The 20,826-nt window shown below is 37.3% G+C and overlaps 1 protein-coding gene and 1 non-coding gene across 2 annotated transcripts in view; one reads left to right on the top strand and one right to left on the bottom strand.

Moving 5' to 3' along the window:
- Window positions 1-524: 524 nt before the first annotated feature.
- LOC114350902 (uncharacterized) overlaps window positions 525-20,826 on the top strand; it is a 33,435-nt gene continuing 13,133 nt past the window's right edge. The window contains exon 1 of the mRNA XM_028301865.1: window positions 525-2,115. Within this exon, the coding sequence (XP_028157666.1) occupies window positions 922-2,115 (1,194 nt within the window). The 5' untranslated portion in view covers window positions 525-921. The remainder of the gene's footprint in view (window positions 2,116-20,826) is intronic.
- Window positions 5,961-6,032, bottom strand: TRNAL-CAG (transfer RNA leucine (anticodon CAG)). The gene has a single exon. It is a non-coding gene; the product is annotated as a tRNA-Leu (tRNA).

The raw sequence follows: 20,826 nt of genomic DNA, 5'->3' as shown, positions 1-20,826 counted from the left end.
TGGAATTTTGTCTGTCACAGAAAAACTTTATCGCGCGCGTCCCTGTTTCAAAAACCGGGATAAAAACTATTCTATGTTCTTTCCTGGGACTCAAACTATCTCTATGCCAAATTTCATCAAAATCGGTTGCGAGGTTTAAGCGGGAAAGCGTAACAGACAGACAGACAGACAGACAGACAGAGTTACTTTCGCATTTATAATATTAGTTGGGATCATCTAATGTGTGTGAATTTTGTTTAGCATGTTACTGGAAAACAAAACGATAGTATTATATTAATTTTTATATTGATATTACATTGAACTAAAACAGGTTATTTAGTTTGTGCTGATTAATCTGGCTTTGGTAAACATTTTCCGCTTCGGACTAAATTATCGAAATGAAATCTGAACATTCCGCTGCAGTCCTAAATTTGTATTAAATACTTTTAATTAAGACTGTCGTCAAACGATTTTGGGCTTGTTTAATTAAAAACCGGTCAAGTCAACTTTCGAAGTGGTAGTGCAAACAGTCGGTCGGGCGACCTAGTGTGCCCCATCGAATATGCAGCGAGGCCGAAGAAAACAATTATCTCCCATCGGCCGACCTTCAGATTTCACTGCAGCAAGACAAAAGTGAGGCATTCCGTCACGTCGATTGTGACGCGGTGCCGAGTGAAATGCGGCCGAATTCGCGACAATTCGTTTGACACAATGCCGGTTCATCGGCACTATTGCTATCGGACTCCTGCGGAGGCGTCTTCACAGGTGCGTAAGCGCAGGTATAGCGACCGGCCGCACCCCGCCCCCGCGCCGCGGCGGCCATCTTGAATTCCGCTCACTCAGACCCGCGCCCGTCTCGCGGCTGGCGCACGTACGCACGGCGAGCACAGTTGCAGTGTTTTCAAGTGATTCAGTGACATGTTGTGATCGTGCAGTGACGAAATGGAGTCGACTCCCATCTGTAGGTGTCGCGTGCTGTACCTCGGCTCCGCGGTGCCGCAGCAGAGCAAGGACGGCCTCCAGGGCATCCAGGAACCATTGCGCGAGTTGTACCCGGAAAAGGGAGCGACCAGCGGCGGCATCGACTCGTGGCTGTCGGTCTGGTCCAACGGCATCTTGTTGGAGAACGTCGACGAGAGCGGCTCGCGAGTGGCCAGGTTTTTTCCCATATCGAGCCTGCACTACTGCGCGGCCGTGCGGCGGGTGACCGTCGAGGGCGCGCCGAGGTTCTTACCCTTGGACTCGCCCTTCGCCCGGGCGCCCGCCCCGCGGCGGCCTCCTTTATTCGCCGCGGTCCTGCGCCGCACGCAAGGCATAAAGGTCTTGGAATGTCACGCCTTCATATGCCGCCGGGAGGCCGCCGCCAATGCGCTAGTTCGGTGTTGTTTCCACGCTTACGCGGACAGCTCCTACGCGAAACGTTTGGAGGCCGAGAGGACCCCTTCGCAGCTGCCGCCGGAACCGGATGAGGAACTCGAAGCGTTCGACGGCGACGAGAACCACAAAGTGTGGGTCGGCGAGATCGAGCGCGACGACGTGAGCGACGACATTCCTCACCCGACGCGGGCGCCGCGGCCTCGGCAGATCACGCGGCCGGCGTCCGTGCCGCCGCCTCCTCCGCCGCCGGAGGAGCCCAAAAAGAAGACGGCCACAGCGAAGAAAACGAAAAAGAAATCATCCGCCTCGGCGGACGAGTTGTACGCGACGATGCCGGGGCCGGCGCCGGTCATGAACGGCAGGTCACTGGGGCGCGCGCCGCCGGCGTGGGCGGCGGGCCACCCTATAATGCTGGTGGCGCACCCCGCCGCCACTCTGCCGCACGCGCGCCCGGCGACCCTGGCTCACCGGGGCCGGGTACCCGCCGCGCTAGCACCCGGCCCTTATCCTGGAGTCCCTCCAGGTAGAGGCCGTCTCCAGTATGCGACCGTGGACCCTCGACGCTCGAAGCCCCCGCCCCCGCCGGCCCTGAAGGCCGCTCAAAGCATGAACGGGCTCGAAGCGGTGGAGGACTCCGGCGGAATCTACAGGAAGAAGGGCCACTTGAACGAGCGGGCCTTCTCGTACAGCATCAGACAAGAACACAGAAGTCGCTCCCACGGATCTCTCGCCAATTTAAAGTTCGCTGCTCCACCTGAGGTGAGTTTGTATACAAATTAAGACTGCATGATATTATGCTGCGCCCGCGCAGTGAATGAATCTTACTTGTTTATACAGTTGTTTTATCCGTGCCGATGCTCCTTACGTGACAAAGTTGCCGTGGAGCAATCGGCACAACACAATTATCGTATTATTATCGCTTCGTGGAGATGCAGCCGGTTACACAATGTAGCGGGTAACGACGCACAGAGACAACTCGGAAAAATAATGTCGATGACCAACTTCGTAGTTGCGATTGCGACTTTCATTCACGCTGGCCTTTGCTCTCTCTTAACAAGAAAGGGGCAAAAACTGGGCGTAATGTATACCCGCAAGTTGGCATACACTCGAGTTTTAGCGATCGGGCTGATTCAATGCATTCGCAATGTCCGTTTCTTGTATGCGCGAAATTAAATTGGATCTTTTGGCGGTCGGTGGATCTTTTTTCCTCGTTATGCAACTTCAGTTAATGGTTTGCCGACACTCGGTTCCATAATTGCTTTTCGCCCTTGATGTTGATTGATTTTTTCATTACGTAAATAGCTTCGATAGCTTCTGAAAAAACCACATGAATAGTTTTCCGATAATTGTAACGATATTAAGTTTATTAGTGTAGTGAATCACCATGTTCAGAATGTTTTAAACTTTGTTAGTACCTAATTTCAAGTTTTTAACCTGTATCCAGGATACCAATCCTAGTGCTGATAATGGCTAGTAACATCTTAAAATTCAAATTCTAATAGTTTATTCAGTACATAGTCCCTCTTTGGGCACTTATAGGTACACGTCCCAAATATAGCTTGCCCTACCACTTCGGGACAAATATGGGCTGGTGCTGAGAAGAAGTGGCGGAAGAAACTCAGTCACCTTTGTCAGGCTGTTTTTCAATAAAAATACAGTAATTTAAAGCTTATAAAACACCTATGTAACAGGGCAAATCTGTCGTTGCGTTAGCAAAGAGGGCACAGCAAGTTGTAATCTATGAATGCTGTTATTCTGGTATTGGTGGCGGAGGCTGCGATGGCTTGCGGTTACATCTGTAGGAACCAGTCTGGGACCAGTTAGAAATGTTGAGCTACCCGAGACTACTTTTATAGGTTTGCTATTAATCGTTGCCGTATCGCCCCTTGGTAGAGGCTGACTCTACCTATTTATATTTATAACGATTACATAAATAGAGGTTAAGTCAAAAAACCTTAGAACTTTGTTAAGGATCATCGACTTTGNCAAACTTATAGTCACTAAATTGTTGAATTAATTATGAAATACTACGTGTTTGCTGTTCATCTATCACAATACTAAAAAGGAAGTAAGATCTAGTCATAAACATTAGACATCGTGAAGTAAATATTATTAACAAGAACATTTACATATCTGATTAAATAATCAATTAGTTTTAAAATGACTTCTTTGTATATAATCTGGCGCAGGACATTGAACTAATCTTTATAGTTAATTTGACGCTCAATTTCTTTAGGAATGTTTAGATACAAAAATGATACACAAAATAAATTACCTACAGCCGTGCGAAGCCGGGGTATCAGCTAGTACGATAATAATTACATACATGCATGCAAGATAGTGCCGTGTGTTTAGTAAGAAAAACATTTTATAAATAATTATGCATGAGCTCATCCAACGGCTTACGTAAGTGAGCAAAAAATCTTTAATAACAGTGTTGCTTGATCGTTATAATAAATCAATGAGATGGAATTAACGCGAGGAAACCCGACTGCATTCCGATCCCTTGTCCGTTTTATGTTGTGGAAAAGTGAAATCATTACATTTGATTTGAAGTTGCATTTATTATTTATAAAAGCCTTCAGAAGATGGAACGATGACTTGCCAATCTAAACTTATACCTAGACCTACCTTAAAATTAGAGATTTTTATTAACTTCACATTAATCTGTACAGCATTAATAAATTACAAAATAAATAGGTACATGAATAAACTACATAATTATGGGTCATTTTAATATGAAACCATCGTATCATTCATCTATAAAAAAAAATACTTTAGTAGCCTATTTCGTTGATCCTCTGACGCGTTGAACTCTTTTGAGTGGACGAAAATTATATCAAAAAGAGCTTTGACTTTTGAAGCTTATTTCAGTGACTATTGAAGGAATTATTGTACAATTTTCATTTATGTATATTTATTATGTATCTGGATGTTTTATTCGTTATATGTTGTGAAAATTTATATTTCCGTAATGTTAATATAATGTTTAATAAATATTTAATAGTTTTCCGTAAAACATTATATTTAATTAAGCGCACATTTATTTTATAATATACAAGTCTGTAATATCTATAATAGTAACATTATTGCCTATTATGTTATCATTAATATTAAATAGTTGTCGTTAATGTTCGTTAAAGCACAAGTATCAGTAGTCAATTGCGTGATTTTGAATTGAAATGATAATGCTAAGTATTGAGGAGCAATCGAATTTGATAGTAGATTATGGAAAAACAAAAGAAAGACTCTTGTTTCCTTTGGGAACTTCATACAGGGTGTTTAAGTCTTGTTTAGGTAAAAATTCTAGAAATAAACAATAAGGCTGAGATGCACCACCTTATTTTAACCGTAACATTAACAATAACCGGTGCTTTTTGTATGGAGTTAAAGTAAACTTTGTCAAAGTTAAAGTAAGATGGTGCAACTCAGCCTGAATCTGCAAGAAGTCTCGGATTTAGTTATTAATCATTGTAGTAAGTTATTAACCCTTTGATTGGTCTAATACTCAAAGTCGAGTAAGGAAGATCTGTGCTTGAGTGTAATTCGCGATTTCAGTGTTATTTCGTAACTGGCCCTAATTTATTTATTTATTTATTTATTTATTTATTTATTTATTTATTTATTTATTTATTTATTTATTTATTTATTTATTTATTTATTTATTTATTTATTTATTTATTTATTAGGTACACCAACAAAGTCACATACATAATACAGTTCATACATTTTAACATGGTTTAACACATGATACGTATATGACCTCAATTACAGGTATACACAATAATACCTAATAATTTATTTATTTATTTATTTAATCATGATTATAAGTGACTACCAGTAAATCAACGTAAGCTTGACGTGCCTCTGAAGCGTGATATATCTTCCAAACTCTCTGCTACTCCTCTCTGTAATAAAGTACTAGATAATGAGTGACACACATGCGACTCGGTCGTATTTCACACGTCGACAGTTTTTGCGCCGAGTAATCCGAGTGGTGTTGTGGGAATGGACGTTGCATTAATAACGCATTTCAACACCCTGGCTTATGTTTATACGAAGATAAACACGATATTTGATTTGCAAAGTAATATTAGTTGTAGAGGTTATATTCGTTCGTTCGTTTCAGCCGAAAGACGTCCACTGCTGGACAAAGGCCCAAGAATTTCCACAAAGACCAGAATCTGTGGAGAGGTAATATTGATTTCTTGAAATACCTAAAGTAATAGCGTGGTGTATGATTTCATTGTTACATGCCAGGGTCCAATAAAAATATTGTCTCATTTAGGAAAAATGAAATATTTTTAGTTACTAAGGCTGAGTTGCACCACCTCATTTTAACTGCAACTATTTTTTTTATCCACAACGAGGAAGCTCTTGACCTGTATCTCACCTGATGGTAAGTGATGATCAGGCCGAAGGTGGAAGCGAGCTTCACCCGGAATCCTCAACCACGGAGGAACTGGCTATCTTGCCTCTAACTGCCGGAACACAACAATGCTGTTAACATTGTTGTTATGGCGACAGACTTATGTAAGATGGTGGTAGCTATCCAGGCGGACTGAGAACAAGTCCTTCCACCAACCAAACCGAACAGAAAAATCTGCCCCCACTGGGAATCGAACCCAGGACCTCTGCGTCTGAAGCAGGTGGTCTTACCACTAGACCACAGAGGCGATTAAAATAACAGTAACCGGTGTTTTTTGTACGGATTTTGTCAGATTTTTGAAGTTTGTTAAAGTTAAAGATAAGATGGTGCAACTCAACTCAGATTTGTAAAATGAAAACTATCTACAGACATTTAAAAACCCCTTACTTGGGAAAAGTAATTTTACGTTATGAAATCAAGACCACAGTTACCAATACAATTTAAACTATTGTCTAAAATCACCAAACTTCTGACAAATATAATCCGCTTCTGTTCTAATTCATTCTCAGCAGATTATGCGACGCATTCTGAGACTAATGTTTTTGCGACAGCCAATAAGTCCCACCCAAGGCACAGTAACAATGCACTAGTNTCTAAGTGAATCGTTCAACTATAGAGCGCTCTCGAGAGGCGCTTTACAGCGCCTCTTAAGCGCGCAACGAGTTGACTGATTCACCTAGACTGAAAACTAAAACTTCGATTATGTTGAACGACCGCGATCCAGAGAACCCAATTCCCTATTATCACACTCACAAACTAGATTAGTGTATACCCTAGTACCNCAAACTTATACTTAGTCACTAAATTGTTGAATAAATTATGAAATACTACGTGTTTGGTGTTCATCTATCACAATACTAAAAAGGAAGTAAGATCTAGTCATAAACATTAGAAATCGTGAAGTAAATATTATTAACAAGAACATTTACATATCTGATTAAATAATCAATTAGTTTTAAAATGACTTCTTCGTGTATAATCTGGCGCAGGACATTGAACTAATCTTTATAGTTAATTTGACGCTCAATTTCTTTAGGAATGTTTAGATACAAAAATGATACTCAAAATAAATTACAGCCGTGCGAAGCCAGGGTATCAGCTAGTACGATAATAATTACATACATGCATGCAAGATAGTGCCGTGTGTTTAGTAAGAAAAACATTTTATAAATAATTATGCATGAGCTCATCCAATGGCTTACGTAAGTGAGCAAAAAATCTTTAATAACAGTGTTGCTTGATCGTTATAATAAATCAATGAGATGGAATTAACGCGAGGAAACCCGACTGCATTCCGATCCCTTGTGCGTTTTGTGTTGTGGAAACGTGAAATCATTACATTTGATATTTATTCAGAAGATGGAACGATGACTTGCCAATCTCTAAACTTATACTTAGACCTACCTTAAAATTAGAGATTTTTACTAACTTCACATTAATCTGTACAGCATTAATAAATTACAAAATAAATAGGTACATAAATAAACTACATAATTATGGGTCATTATAATATGAAACCATCCTATCATTCATCTATAAAAAAAAATACTTTAGTAGCCTATTTCGTTGATCCTCTGACGCGTTGAACTCTTTTGAGTGGACGAAAATTATATCAAAAAGAGCTTTGACTTTTGAAGCTTATTTCAGTGACTATTGAAGGAATTATTGTACAATTTTCATTTATGTATATTTATTATGTATCTGGATGTTTTATTCGTTATATGTTGTGAAAATTTATATTTCCGTAATGTTAATATAATGTTTAATAAATATTTAATAGTTTTCCGTTAAACATTATATTTAATTAAGCGCACATTTCTTTTATAATATACAAGTCTGTAATATCTATAATAGTAACATTATTGCCTATTATGTTGTCATTAATATTAAATAGTTGTCGTTAAGGTTCGTTAAAGCACGAGTATCAGTAGTCAATTGCGTGATTTTGAATTGAAATGGTAATGCTCAGTATTGAGGAGCAATCGAATTTGATAGTAGATTATGGAAAAACAAAAGAAAGACTCTTGTTTCCTTTGGGAACTTCATACAGGGTGTTTAAGTCTTGTTTAGGTAAAAATTCTAGAAATAAACAATAAGGCTGAGATGCACCACCTTATTTTAACCGTAACATTAACAATAACCGGTGCTTTTTGTATGGAGTTAAAGTAAACTTTGTCAAAGTTAAAGTAAGATGGTGCAACTCCACTTAAATCTGCAAGGAGTCTCGGATTTAGTTATTTTATTAGTCATTGTAGTAAGTTATTAACCCTTTGATTGGTCTAATACTCAAAGTCGAGTAAGGAAGATCTATGCTTGAGTGTAATTCGCGATTTCAGTGTTATTTCGTAACTGGCCCTAATTTATTTATTTATTTATTAGGTACACCAACAAAGTCACATACACAATACAGTTCATACATTTTAACATGGTTTAACACATGATACGTATATGACCTCAAATACAGGTATACACAATAATACATAATAATTTATTTATTTATTTATTTAATCATGATTATAAGTGACTACCAGTAAATCAACATAGCTTGACGTGCCTCTGAAGCGTGATATATCTTCCAAACTCTCTGCTACTCCTGTCACTGTAATAAAGTATGTACTAAATAATGAGTGACACACATGCGACTCGATCGTATTTCACACGTCGACAGTTTTTGCGCCGAGTAATCCGAGTGGTGTTGTGGGAATGGACGTTGCATTAATAACGCATTTCAACACCCTGGCTTATGTTTATACGAAGATAAACACGATATTTGATTTGCAAAGTAATATTAGTAGTAGAAAGAAGTTGGACAAAGGCCCAAGGATTTCCACAAAGACCAGAATTTGTGGAGAGGTAATATTGATTTCTTGAAATACCTAAAGTAATAGCGTGGTGTATGATTTCAATGCAACATGCAAGGGTTCAATAAATTAAACCCTCATTTTGAAAAATGAAATATTTTTAGTTACTAAGGCTGAGTTGCACCACCTCATTTTAACTGCAACTATTTTTTTTATCCACAACGAGGAAGCTCTTGACCTGTATCTCACCTGATGGTAAGTGATGATCAGGCCGAAGGTGGAAGCGAGCTTCACCCGGAATCCTCAACCACGGAGGAACTGGCTATCTTACCTCTAACTACCGGAACACAACAATGCTGTTAACATTGTTGTTATGGCGATAGACTTGTGTAAGATGGTGGTAGCTAGTCAGGCGGACTTAGAACAAGTCCTACCACCAACCAAACCGAACAGAAAAATCTGCCCCCACTGGGAATCGAACCCAGGACCTCTGCGTCTGAAGAAGGTGGTCTTACAACTAGACCACAGAGGTGGTTAAAATAACAGTAACCGGTGTTTTTTGTATGGATTTTGTCAGATTTCTGACGTTTATTAAAGTTAAAGACTATTATAAGATGGTGCAACTCAACTCAGATTTGTAAAATGAAAACTATCTACAGACATTTAAAAACCCCTTACTTGGGAAAAGTAATTTTACGTTATGAAATCAAGACCACAGTTACCAATACAATTTAAACTATTGTCTAAAATCACCAAACTTCTGTGTACCTACCATGAGTTTACGTTAGGTGTGCTCGCTAGCGAGTACGTCAAAAATCTCTATGAAGATTTTGTTTCTTGAAAGTAGCCACTAGGGGGCGCTGCACAATATGTCATACAATTAATGTCATTTTTTTATGCAGTCGCTAGCGAGCACACCTAACGTAAACTCATGGTAAGCGCACTGACAAATATAATCCGCTTCTGTTCTAATTCATTCTCAGCAGATTATGCGACGCATTCTGAGACTAATGTTTTTGCGACAGTCAATAAGTCCCACCCAAGGCACAGTAACACTGCACTAGTTTACTTTGCCCGCTGTTTCATGCGCGTGCGACCCTCCTATTGTCGTCTTAACAAAGTTATCGATCACTAGACACTAGCTATTGTACACCCTATGTGCAGGTCATAAGAGTTAGAAGTAGGTCTTATGTATGTTTGTCAGGTGGGATCCCACGCGGGCGCCCGACAACGGTCAATGCTTTTGCGATGGGTTTCATCAAAAGTTCATAGCAACATGCTAAGTGGTTAAGAGAATGAATGCGTGTATATTGACCAATAACTTGTACGGTATCACGTTAACAGTACACATATAACGTTAGATAACTTGGCATTAAACTCAAGACAATGTTCTCAAATAGGCTAGTTGCCTAAAAAAATTTTTTTAGTCCGTAATGTTTAATATCAAAAAATATTGGACACATATATTTTTATTTGTCAATCTAACAAATAATTACATAGTTATGGTGCGTTGAAGTTGCGCACGACGTCACAACGTGCGGCATTTTTAAGCAAGCGTTGACGTCACGGGCCTCTTCTTATGAACTTTGGGGCGCTTTATCTCTTTAAATTTTCATTAGTTTGAAAAAGTGAAAAATACGTGTAGAGTATTTTTTGATAATTTAACTGACGGACTAATTAAAACTCTTGCTTTTTGACCCAGGCAACATCCCCATTGATTTACTCGTACTGACTGACTCACTCATCACGAAATCCCAGAAACTACAAGTGCTAGGAGTCTCAAATTTTGCATGGGGATCCTTTTAGAATGTTGGTGCTCACTAAGAACGGAACTCCACCCCTAAGGAGGTAAAGGTGGCCGCTAGTTAGTGATAATTTCACACATTCCTGACATTCAATTTATCAATCTTAAGGAACCTTTATTCAGCTTCAGGGCTTCTAGAATGTCTGCAAAGCAACAAAGTCCTGCTCACATGACTCCGATGCACTGTCATGAAAATCTTATTAAGTTTACCCACGTTACACGACGCATGCGTGCGTGTCGTGTCCAAGCACGTCACGAAGCTAGTTTGTTTCACGTGATTAGTTCCTTTCTGCCCACCAGATGTCATGTCGCGTCACTGCGCCTCAAAATGACTTCCAGCCCAACAATGGGAGGCGGGGCTGGTCGTTTCAATGCTCAGTATAAATCTATATATATAAAAGAAAGTCGTGTTAGTTACTTCGCTTATAACTCAAGAACGGCTGAACCGATTTAGCTAAAAATTGTCAGGGAGGTAGTTTAGAGCCAGGAGAAGGACATAGGATACTTTTTATCCCGTTCGAAATTAAAAAAAAAGTCTGCTTATTTATTGCCATTAAGGCGGAACAAAGTTCGCCGGGTCAGCTAGTGCTTAATAAAATATGAAAGTTAAGGCAGTTAAGGGCAGGTTTTGGCGAGAGAGTTGATCATGTAATGAGAACTACTAACCTTCACATTGCGACATGAATAAGGCTTCTAAGAGTTATCGTAAACGAATCTGACTGAGAGCCTTTAGATAACGCTTTATTTGTGACAGATTCAATTTCGTGATCTCTTCGACACAAAATTGTCATCACGATTGTCACCTTGTCTAAAGGCGCATCTACGGTCCGTAGTTAGAAATTACTCCGTATTAGCATAATTCTAGTCTGTAAAACTTGAAACTACTCTTGCGTATAAGATAGAGTTTTGAGTTTCGTATAATAATGCGGGCTTTTATAGTGTTTGCATGTGCATCACTAGGCATGTTTTTTCATATCAAGATTAGTGTAGATAATGAGCATCTCAATGTAATAAAACATTTGGTAATCATCATTTGATTTGACCTTTGGTAGTTGAGGGCAAAGGCTGCATAAGTTAAAAATTACAAACGTTCTTGAGCGACCTTTTCCATTGGTGAAGTTGTTATAGGTAAGCTCGAAAATCCTTAGATACGCATATTTGGTACCTGTACGCGACTGTATACAAAGGACCTTTGCAAAACAAAAAAAAAACTACAAGTCTATACTCTTTGGTAGGTAGATGTTTTATCAGCATGTAGGAAAGAAACATTATCAATAATGTAGAACTTTTTACAAAAAGTATAAATAAATTCAGATCGTGTTATGTGATCCATACTCGTATTTGTATATTCAGCCTTAATTCTATTATTTGTACCTTAGTTTCTGATTTGGCTCAAATACAATAGCGCTATTAACATTCCATGCCAGCATTTATGTCTGAAGTATACAAAAAAGCTTTTAAACATTCAATTAACTTGGTTATCACGTCACACAAGCTGACATCATCTAATTCTTACCTGTCTTAGATTATAAACACCTACTTGGTTTGTTTTGATTGAAAAATTGTTCACCTTCAAAGCCACAAAGTAACTACTAAAATAAAGAATTACTTAACTAAGTTACAGAGAAAATATGTAAATTTTTTAAATATGTTATTTATTTAATTTGGCTTTTCAAAGACGAGTACCTGCACTATTAAAATGTTAAATACATAAATAAAATTACCTGTCTATGCCCCATCACATAAAGAGTGCCTCATGTGCTAAATAATGTTATTAACCTACATTTAATTGATAACATAGCAGTACTACAATAATGTTAGTCACATGTGTCTCAAAACTATTTTCATACGCATCGTGATAATTCTGATACATTAATGTATTCACATGAGAAGATTCATAATATAAAAAGTAAAGTTAACTGAGTGCATCGAAGACATTTGCTCAACGAGGTATGGAGCAGGCCAAGGGCGCGATCTTTTGTGGCACAACACAATACACTTTGCTATACTACTTATACCACACTTATACTATACTTAAGTTGTGACTTAAGTGTGCGCGCTTCAAACGTGACGGCGAAAATTTGTCATTGCTTAGGTATTTGTTGCTTTGTATAAGTTTTTGACGCTGCAGCGCTCTGGTAATATTAAAAATAACTGTATTTTTCATAGCAGTAGTATTTAGGTTTGGAATGTAGTTTTGAGGTTTTTTTATGTTTTATTACGGGTCTTAAATTGTATTGCAATGCAGGTTTGACGTAGAGTGTGTTCTTCGTAAATGAGCACTTCGCAAAATGCGCACTATTCAGAATAGTGCGCATTTTGCGAAGTGCTCATCAGAATAGTCTATTTTATACCTAATAGGTATACAGGAACAAACTGTCTCTTCAGCCTTTATTAGTAGGTATTAAAAGTGCGCATTTCGCGAAGTGCGCATTCTGCGTCAAGCACTGCAATTCATCTCCTTTGTTAGATGCTCACCGCTTCACCATTTTGCCAGATTTTCTTATCACCAAAACACTGTTAAGGTTGGTCAATACATGCGTGTGTTTAGCCGGTTTTTAACCTTTATTATATTCAAATTAACCATTATTATAGGCTCTCAGTCTTTACTGAATAACCTCATAAGGCCGGTGGGTTAACGGCTTGACACTCCTAGGTCAGCAGGTANAGCCGGTTTTTAACCTTTATTATATTCAAATTAACCATTATTATAGGCTCTCCGTCTTTACTGAATAACCTCATAAGGCCGGTGGGTTAACGGCTTGACACTCCTAGGTCAGCAGGTATTTAATAACATGTGCCAGCTGGATATATCGTTGAAACATGTAGGCAAAAACAATGATTAGGAACACCCTTCTAAAACCTCTGAATAGGCCTTGAAGGCCGAAAGATACAGTATTGATCGGTGGTTTTTAAATAAAGATATTGCGTTGATTTCTCGGAATTCTATTCGATCATTCATAATTGAGTAAGTAAGTAAACTAATTTACAAAGTGTTTAAATCGTTGAACCATTACCGTTACCAATTATTCGTTTGCGGTTATTTAAATAAAAATTAAACACTAATTGCAACTGATTTCCTTTAAATTAAACGTTAAATTGTTTTTCCTGACCTTCTACAATTGACCTGGTTCGATTTGCTAACGGAATGTGTTGGATGTGTACTTAGAGGTTCCTGACCTTTGTCATTTTATTTTCTTTAACTAATTTCCACCCGCAAGGCCGACGACCTCATAAAGATAGCAGGAAGGCGCTGGATACAGGCCGCTACCAATCGGCCTTTGTGGAAGTCACTGGGGAGGCCTATGCTCAGCAGTGGACGTTGCTTTAAATTGCCTTGTGGTGAGCTCACTCGTGATACAAACATAACTAGCTTAGTACGAGGGGCTAACGGGATTATGTATTAGAAATTTGTGTACCTAATAACAAATCTATAGGTACTAAACCGCGTAAGATAGATGAAGGGGGTAAAACGGGATCCACGCGTACGAAGTCGCTGGGCGGCCGCTTGTTAGTAATAATCTTTTTTAGTATAAAAAAAAATACTAATTTTTCATCGGGACTTCTTAATTCATAATACTTTATTGCTTCATTTGGTGAGAAGGTCTTAAGCTAATACATACGTATACATCCTCAAATGAACCCTAACAGGGTATTACAATATTCGGTTATTAATAAAATGATCACTAAAATTTAAAAAGAAATACTAAAAATAAATTATGCATGCTTAACAATTTCATAATCCAATTCATAACATTTAAATTCCAGTTCATTATTTAATGTCAATACTAATAATCATGTTAAAATTAATAATAAGTTCAAAATAATAATATTAATAGAAATAGTATTACACTAATAGTCAATGGTTACAATTCGTCGTCATAATACTCCTTTAAGCAATAATATGCCTTACTTAATAACAATTCTTTTAATATTTGTTCGAAGTTTTTACTCTTCATTTGTCTCCACTTAATTGCGGGACCCAATTCTCCTGAACGTCTGAAGTTACTTAATTTAACTTGATTCTAGTTGGCGATTGAACCTACTTCCTACCTGGTTGTACTAGTAGACCTTAATCAAAGTGTTTGATCCACCAGCCCATTCTCCACTCGGAAAAACAATGAGGGTTATTAACAAATTAACAAACCCTTTGTTCTCGTTTTAGCCGACTGGCTGCCTCCAATATGAATACATAATTTGAATGGATCACTCAAATAAATAAACTCTTTGAGACCAATTATGAAGAACAATAAGGTTTTTTAGGATGCGGTATTAAAATACAATTGGTCTATTACATAACAAATGACCTTTAAAATGTTTGCAATGAAACCAATAGTATTTGTATAAATAAACGTATTTCTCGCAGTTCAAAGTTGTTAAAATTAACTGCTTATTGATTCAGGTGGAGGATGGCGTTGTAAATCATATAATTTGGATTATGTACATAAATAAATATCTAATGCAAAACGCAAACAACACTTGGACAACATTTTTGTTCCAAAAAAGCATCTATCACAATTACATAAGATGCTACTGTGTTTAGCTTGATGTGCCTTCGTCCTTACTGTGATTTTTTTTCTCAAAGTGTTAATAAGATCTACACTTAGGTAGGTACTACATTGTTCCACAGTAAAAACTTCAGTCACAACACGTACAATTCCACCTCGTCTATAATTTAACTCCAGTTAAATTGACATGTACCTATTCAATTACGGTGTTCTACAAAGGTAACGGGCGTGCGGTACACTTTTCGATCAATTAAGAGTTCGGTGGCTTGACAACGAATAGCGGGTTCGTGTGCGAATATAGCTCGTTGGGTATTGCAACTGTGTGTGCAGTTAGCCCAAATAAAAAAGATATTAAATGATAAAGACAAATGTGACTGAGTTTCTTCCGCCAATTCTTCTCAGCACCAGCCCATATGTTGTCCCGAAGTGGTGGTAGCAAGCTATATTTGGGAAATATTTGAATTTGAATTTATTTTCCGCCGTGAACGCTGGTCAATCCTTTTACAAAAGTTACACAGGTGCACGTAATTGTGGAGATGTCTTAAAGTGCGTAATCGGTTATTAAATATACTGCATCTACTTGACTTTAAGGCAGCTTGACATGATTTCTTATTTAACATTTTGATCAATGTCAAATACCTGAAACTCACATAAATCATCTCACCTAATCATTACAAACAAAAATGTAGAGTCTCTACTGATTCTAATCAGTCACTGAAAATCAGCGGTAAGACGTTGTATTTTATCAATTCGGTATAAAATTAGTGGACCATGTAATGCATTTGAAAAATTGACGTGTCCTCCTAACTTACTATAACAATGAAAGAAGTTATAGTAGCAGTAGTAACTTACATGATAGTATCCAAAATAAGTACATAATTACAAATTTATATTCTGTTNATCCTGTAACTAGTGGCTATATTTTTCATGATTTAAAGTAAATATCAAATGGTGTCAGAATATCTGAATATTTACAAAGTTGTTTGCACATTATTATACGTTAAAGTCAATCCTACTCCTACTAATATTATAAAAGCGAAAGTTTGGATGTCTGGATGTTTTTTACTCTTTCACGCAAAAACTACTGAACGGATATTGATGAAACTTTACAGTATTATTGTTTATAACCTAGAGTAACATATAGGCTATAATTTATGACGATTTGTGACAAATTAAATTTCACGCGGGTGTAGCCGCGGGCAAAAGCTAGTCTTGTATAAAGGCAATAAAACAAAATAAAATAAACATGCGATTGTGAATTTATTAGCTCTTACCTCGAATACTTATACATCGAAATGCTTTTCACTTATTTTGTTACATAACAAATAACAATAATTGTTCATATAATAACTAAAGTGCAGCAGCAGGTAATTTAACCGCACTTGCTTTATAAAGTGATTTAATAATCTTACATCCGTTTACTTCCGTTTTGTGTGGTTTTGTAAGTTAACTTTAATTGAATTAAACAATTTATTTTAAACCACAATAAAAAGACTGCGTTTTAGAGTTTTCATAAAAAAAATTGATAATACATAGTTCAATTGTTCGATGAATGAATGTTAGAGCGAGTCGTAATGATTTTAATCTCAAATCAGTATTTACATAATAATTCAGTAGGTACATACTCGTACATAACAATATCACACCAAGGTCAAGGATGTGTTCATTTCGCTTTAGCACATTACCTATTGCGTGAAATGTACATGTTTCAAGTGTCAAGTAAATAGGTACCTACTTCAAAACAAGCGTGAAATTGCGAAAAAATTACATTGCTTTTTATAATTTAGGGTAAGTCTTTACAAACGCGTTTTGCTGGTCATAAAATTAGTTTAAAGATTGGTTAACCCAGGGTCACGAAAACGTTTTCATGACAGAATACTAAATGAAAATCTTAAATAACTGAAGAATCTTTACGATCACATGTTATGATTCATAACTCATCGCTAATGTTAAAATACACACACCCAAGTGGTCGGATTGCTTCTAGTCACAAACCCATCATAGCTTGTGCTGTAGTACAATACAACGAGTATATTAATGAAATAGTTTTTTTTTAATATAATCTAATATTATAAATGCGAAAGTTTGGATGTCTGGACGTCAGGATGTCTGGATGTCAGGATGTCTGGATGTTTCTTACTCTTTCACGCAAAAACTACTGAACGGATTTTGTTGAAACTTTACAGTATTATTGTTTGTAACCCAGATTAAAATAATAATATGGGCTATAATTTATGCTGATCTGTGATACTAAATTTAACGCGGGTGAAGTCGCGGGCACATAGTTTTATATTTCAAAATACACAGTACACACATTTATTATAACAGTCACATGTAATATCTATTTTGGCATTATTGTTGTAGAGGGTTATAGGATATTTTCGCGTATCGTAGATTTGGTACTGTTGGTTTAACCAACTGTGTCGGCGGGTATTCTGTTGCTCAATCGTCAGTTGCTTGAAGCAACACCATTGTTGTTCGAAAGGTCGTTGCGATATAATTGAGTTATATAAACCGATCGGTTAAGGGAATCGAAAGTGGTGTTCTTCGCGGTAACGTTGTTGTTTTTGACACAAACAATTAATTAATGTTCAATAATAACAAGATATGGATGCAGGCCACCACCAACCGGCCATGGTGGAAATCATTGGCATATGTTCAGCAGTGGACGTGGAAAATGATAATAATGATGAATAATAAGATACTTTTTTTTTTAATTGTTTGTTAGTCAATAAAGTAGGCTACTTACATTTTTATACAAGCAGTGTCAGTGAAATATTATGATTGTACGAGTAGCTTCCTTTAGAAAATAATATAGAGTGTATAATTTATGAATCCTTATTGTGTCTTTACAATATCTGAATGCAGTATAATCAATTCAAATGAGTATTCTATTAGTGTGTATGTATGGTCATTGGTCAGAATATGTCGAGTAGGATTAGAAACATATTTTTAGGGTTCCGTGGCCAAATGGCAAAAAAATAAGGGTTCTATCTATAAAGATTCGTCATGTTTATTATTCTGTGTTCGTATTATGAGATAAATCTCAAAACTCAACTTCACAAATCTGTGATTAGTTACATTTTGATATTTCGACAAACTTTTTGAAACCTTTCTTGAATCTCAGCTGTCGTTTTGTCGTATTACACCGGTGTAAAAGTCTTGTTACCTCGTATGATATCTTACCTAACTTTAAAAAGTTGCCACCAAACATCGCAGCCGGTTTCCCATCATTTCTCCACAAAAGCCGCGCCTATACAATTGTGAAATTTATTTGACTACGTCACAGTTAAATATTGAACCGGCAATGTAATTTCACGCGAGCAAAAGCGAGTTTGTCTTAGGAATTCTGAACATCTGCAGCTTCTCGAGAAAGTATTAAATTAATAGAAAAAGCGAAATCAAATTGCATGTAACGGTGTGAGAGTAGTTACCTAATGAACGGGTGTATTACCGATGTCTGGTAGGGTTGCCAGATTTGTAGCATATTGGGGAAAATTGGTAATTTACTACTCTGAAAATCGCCAAGATTAATCTCTAAACCTAAGAAATGAAATTGTGGTCGGATTTCCAATTTCAGATGCGGACTTGGTAGATGCGAGCGATACGTTGGTTGGTAGTCGCATCACTTTCAGCTATCTCACAAGTCGTACCACAGAATACTCATACAAATACTGGTCGTACATCAGTAAAACTCTATTCTGATAAAAAAAAAACCCTTAGAGGCAGGAGCAAAAACAGTGGAATTAAAATTATCAATCTAGCCGTCTCGGTCGCGAGCACGGGCTCATGGATATTTTTTTTATCTACAGACAATTATTTGTTTTACTTTAGTAGCTACTAGATCGTCTTTAAAATAATTTATAGGTAAAAAAATAAAAACAATAATCTATTTTAATTCGGATTCTTTCCGTAGGTATTCTAGAATCGGTTCTGAATCACTATAATCCTTAAATTAGTCTCGTACTTTTTTGACACCCTGTATACGTGAATGTATGCTCACATAAACAGCGATTGTCGCATCAACGCGCATGATGAATGTTCGAAGTAATAAACCCATTATTAGCTTTATGTAATAGCCACTGAGATGATTTTATTTGCAATTAAAATGATTTACATGAAATTGGCTCCAGTTTTCAACTCTTTCGTCAAAGAAAACGTTATACAAAAGAAATTGTTGGCTAAAATGTTTTGCAACTGAGCTACATCTGTTGTCATTGAGACGACATTGTTACAGTTTACATAAAGACAATCCAATTAAACGCCTTCGGGGATAAATGAGACCATTATCCCCAAGTTGACAGGTTTTACGGGTAATTACACTAATTACGATTAAGCAAAGCGCTCTAATTACCTATTTTCACTTAGCAATTCGAGAAAACCTTGACTCTGTCCTGTAGTGGACGTCATTTGATCGAATAAACTTACTTGAATTGTCTTGTCGATGTCTCAGGTTTGGGTCCAATTGAACGATAATTTAAGATNATTAAGAAGATATCAGTACAGATCGAGGACAAACTCAGATCAGACGTAGCCGTCATGCTTAAAATTCAATTTAGTCATACCTAAATACTGTCCTGTGATTGGTTGTCTGGTCCACATATTGAAATTCAAACCTCAATCTTTGCTTGAAATGGTAGAGTTTTGAAGTTCGTTTAGAGTCCACTCTCAAATAAAACAAATGCAGTCCAGTTAACAAAAGAAGAAGGGTTTTGAGCGTTGCGAGTTTTGACGCCAATTTCGTATCGACATCTAGCCTGATTGGAGACCATTTAGAACCAATTTAGAGGTTGTTAATAAGATTTTCAGTCTTAACCCTACGCAACAAAGTTCAAGCTGCCCCGGTAGTTACATTCGCTGTCGCTTTCGCACTCTAACGGGATCCAGCGCGAATTCCTCGCTGGCGGTTGCGAAACACGGAGTGAGCATGTTCTGTGTAGTAGGGCCTATACATACATATAGGGTCGTTATTTGGTACACGTCTAAGGCTGGGTTGCACCATCTTTAACTTTGACAAACGTCAAAAATTTTTGAAACTCCATATAAAAAACACCGGTTATCGTTAAAGTTACGGTCAAAATTAGGTGGTGCAACTGAGCCTAAGATCGTAAGATACTGAGAGCTTCGTGTTGAAATGCTTTAGAAAAAAAACGTAGGCTTCTCAATAGGTGCTTTGAAAATAGAACCCTCTGAAAACATTGTAGGGCCTATCAGACCTCTAAACAATGCAACTAGTCATCTAGATTGATGGATTGAATGTTGTGTTCGTAAACTTTTGTAATGTAGGAAGCTTTGAATTTTTAAGCGATCACGAAATTTTACGTCACGAATGTTACTGAAATACATTCGAAAGATCAGAGAATAGAGAACGTAGTAATTTATTCAGTATCAATTCGATCAATTTGCTGTTTTTATGTTCGGTAATACATACCTACACATTAACACTGAATCCGACTATGAATATTATAACAATATGTAGAATCACAATCACATGGTCTATTAGTCTATTAGGTGCTTTCTATATGAACGTCTGTTCTGTCCCGTCCAGGCAACGATATTTAGGTCACGTATTTTGAATTTCAGCATAAACAATTTTAGAACGTAGAGTCTACTTTAGGCATTTTTACTGAATATGGCGGGTGGCTAGAGCAGTTTTTATTACAAACGGAATAATTAATTTTCAATCAATTGGCTATGCAGCCACTTGGATGTTTCAAGCATCCGCAATTACAAAATTAGGATTGCGAAATACGGGGTCGGGAACTCATAAGTTAGTACGTACTCGTTTTTAGCAATAGCCCTAATTTATTACTCCAATTTGCTAACCAACATTGTTTAGAGAAACTATGCACTGCATTTATGTAGTTACTTTGTTTGTTTTTATACATCCTATCGCACTAGTATATTAAAAATGTATTTTTGATGTTC

The sequence above is a fragment of the Ostrinia furnacalis genome, unplaced genomic scaffold, assembly GCF_004193835.3.
Source record: "Ostrinia furnacalis isolate ACB-3 unplaced genomic scaffold, ASM419383v2 OfSCF1006, whole genome shotgun sequence".
Taxonomy (NCBI): Eukaryota; Metazoa; Arthropoda; class Insecta; order Lepidoptera; family Crambidae; genus Ostrinia; species Ostrinia furnacalis.
This window is presented reverse-complemented; position numbering and strand designations above follow the sequence as displayed.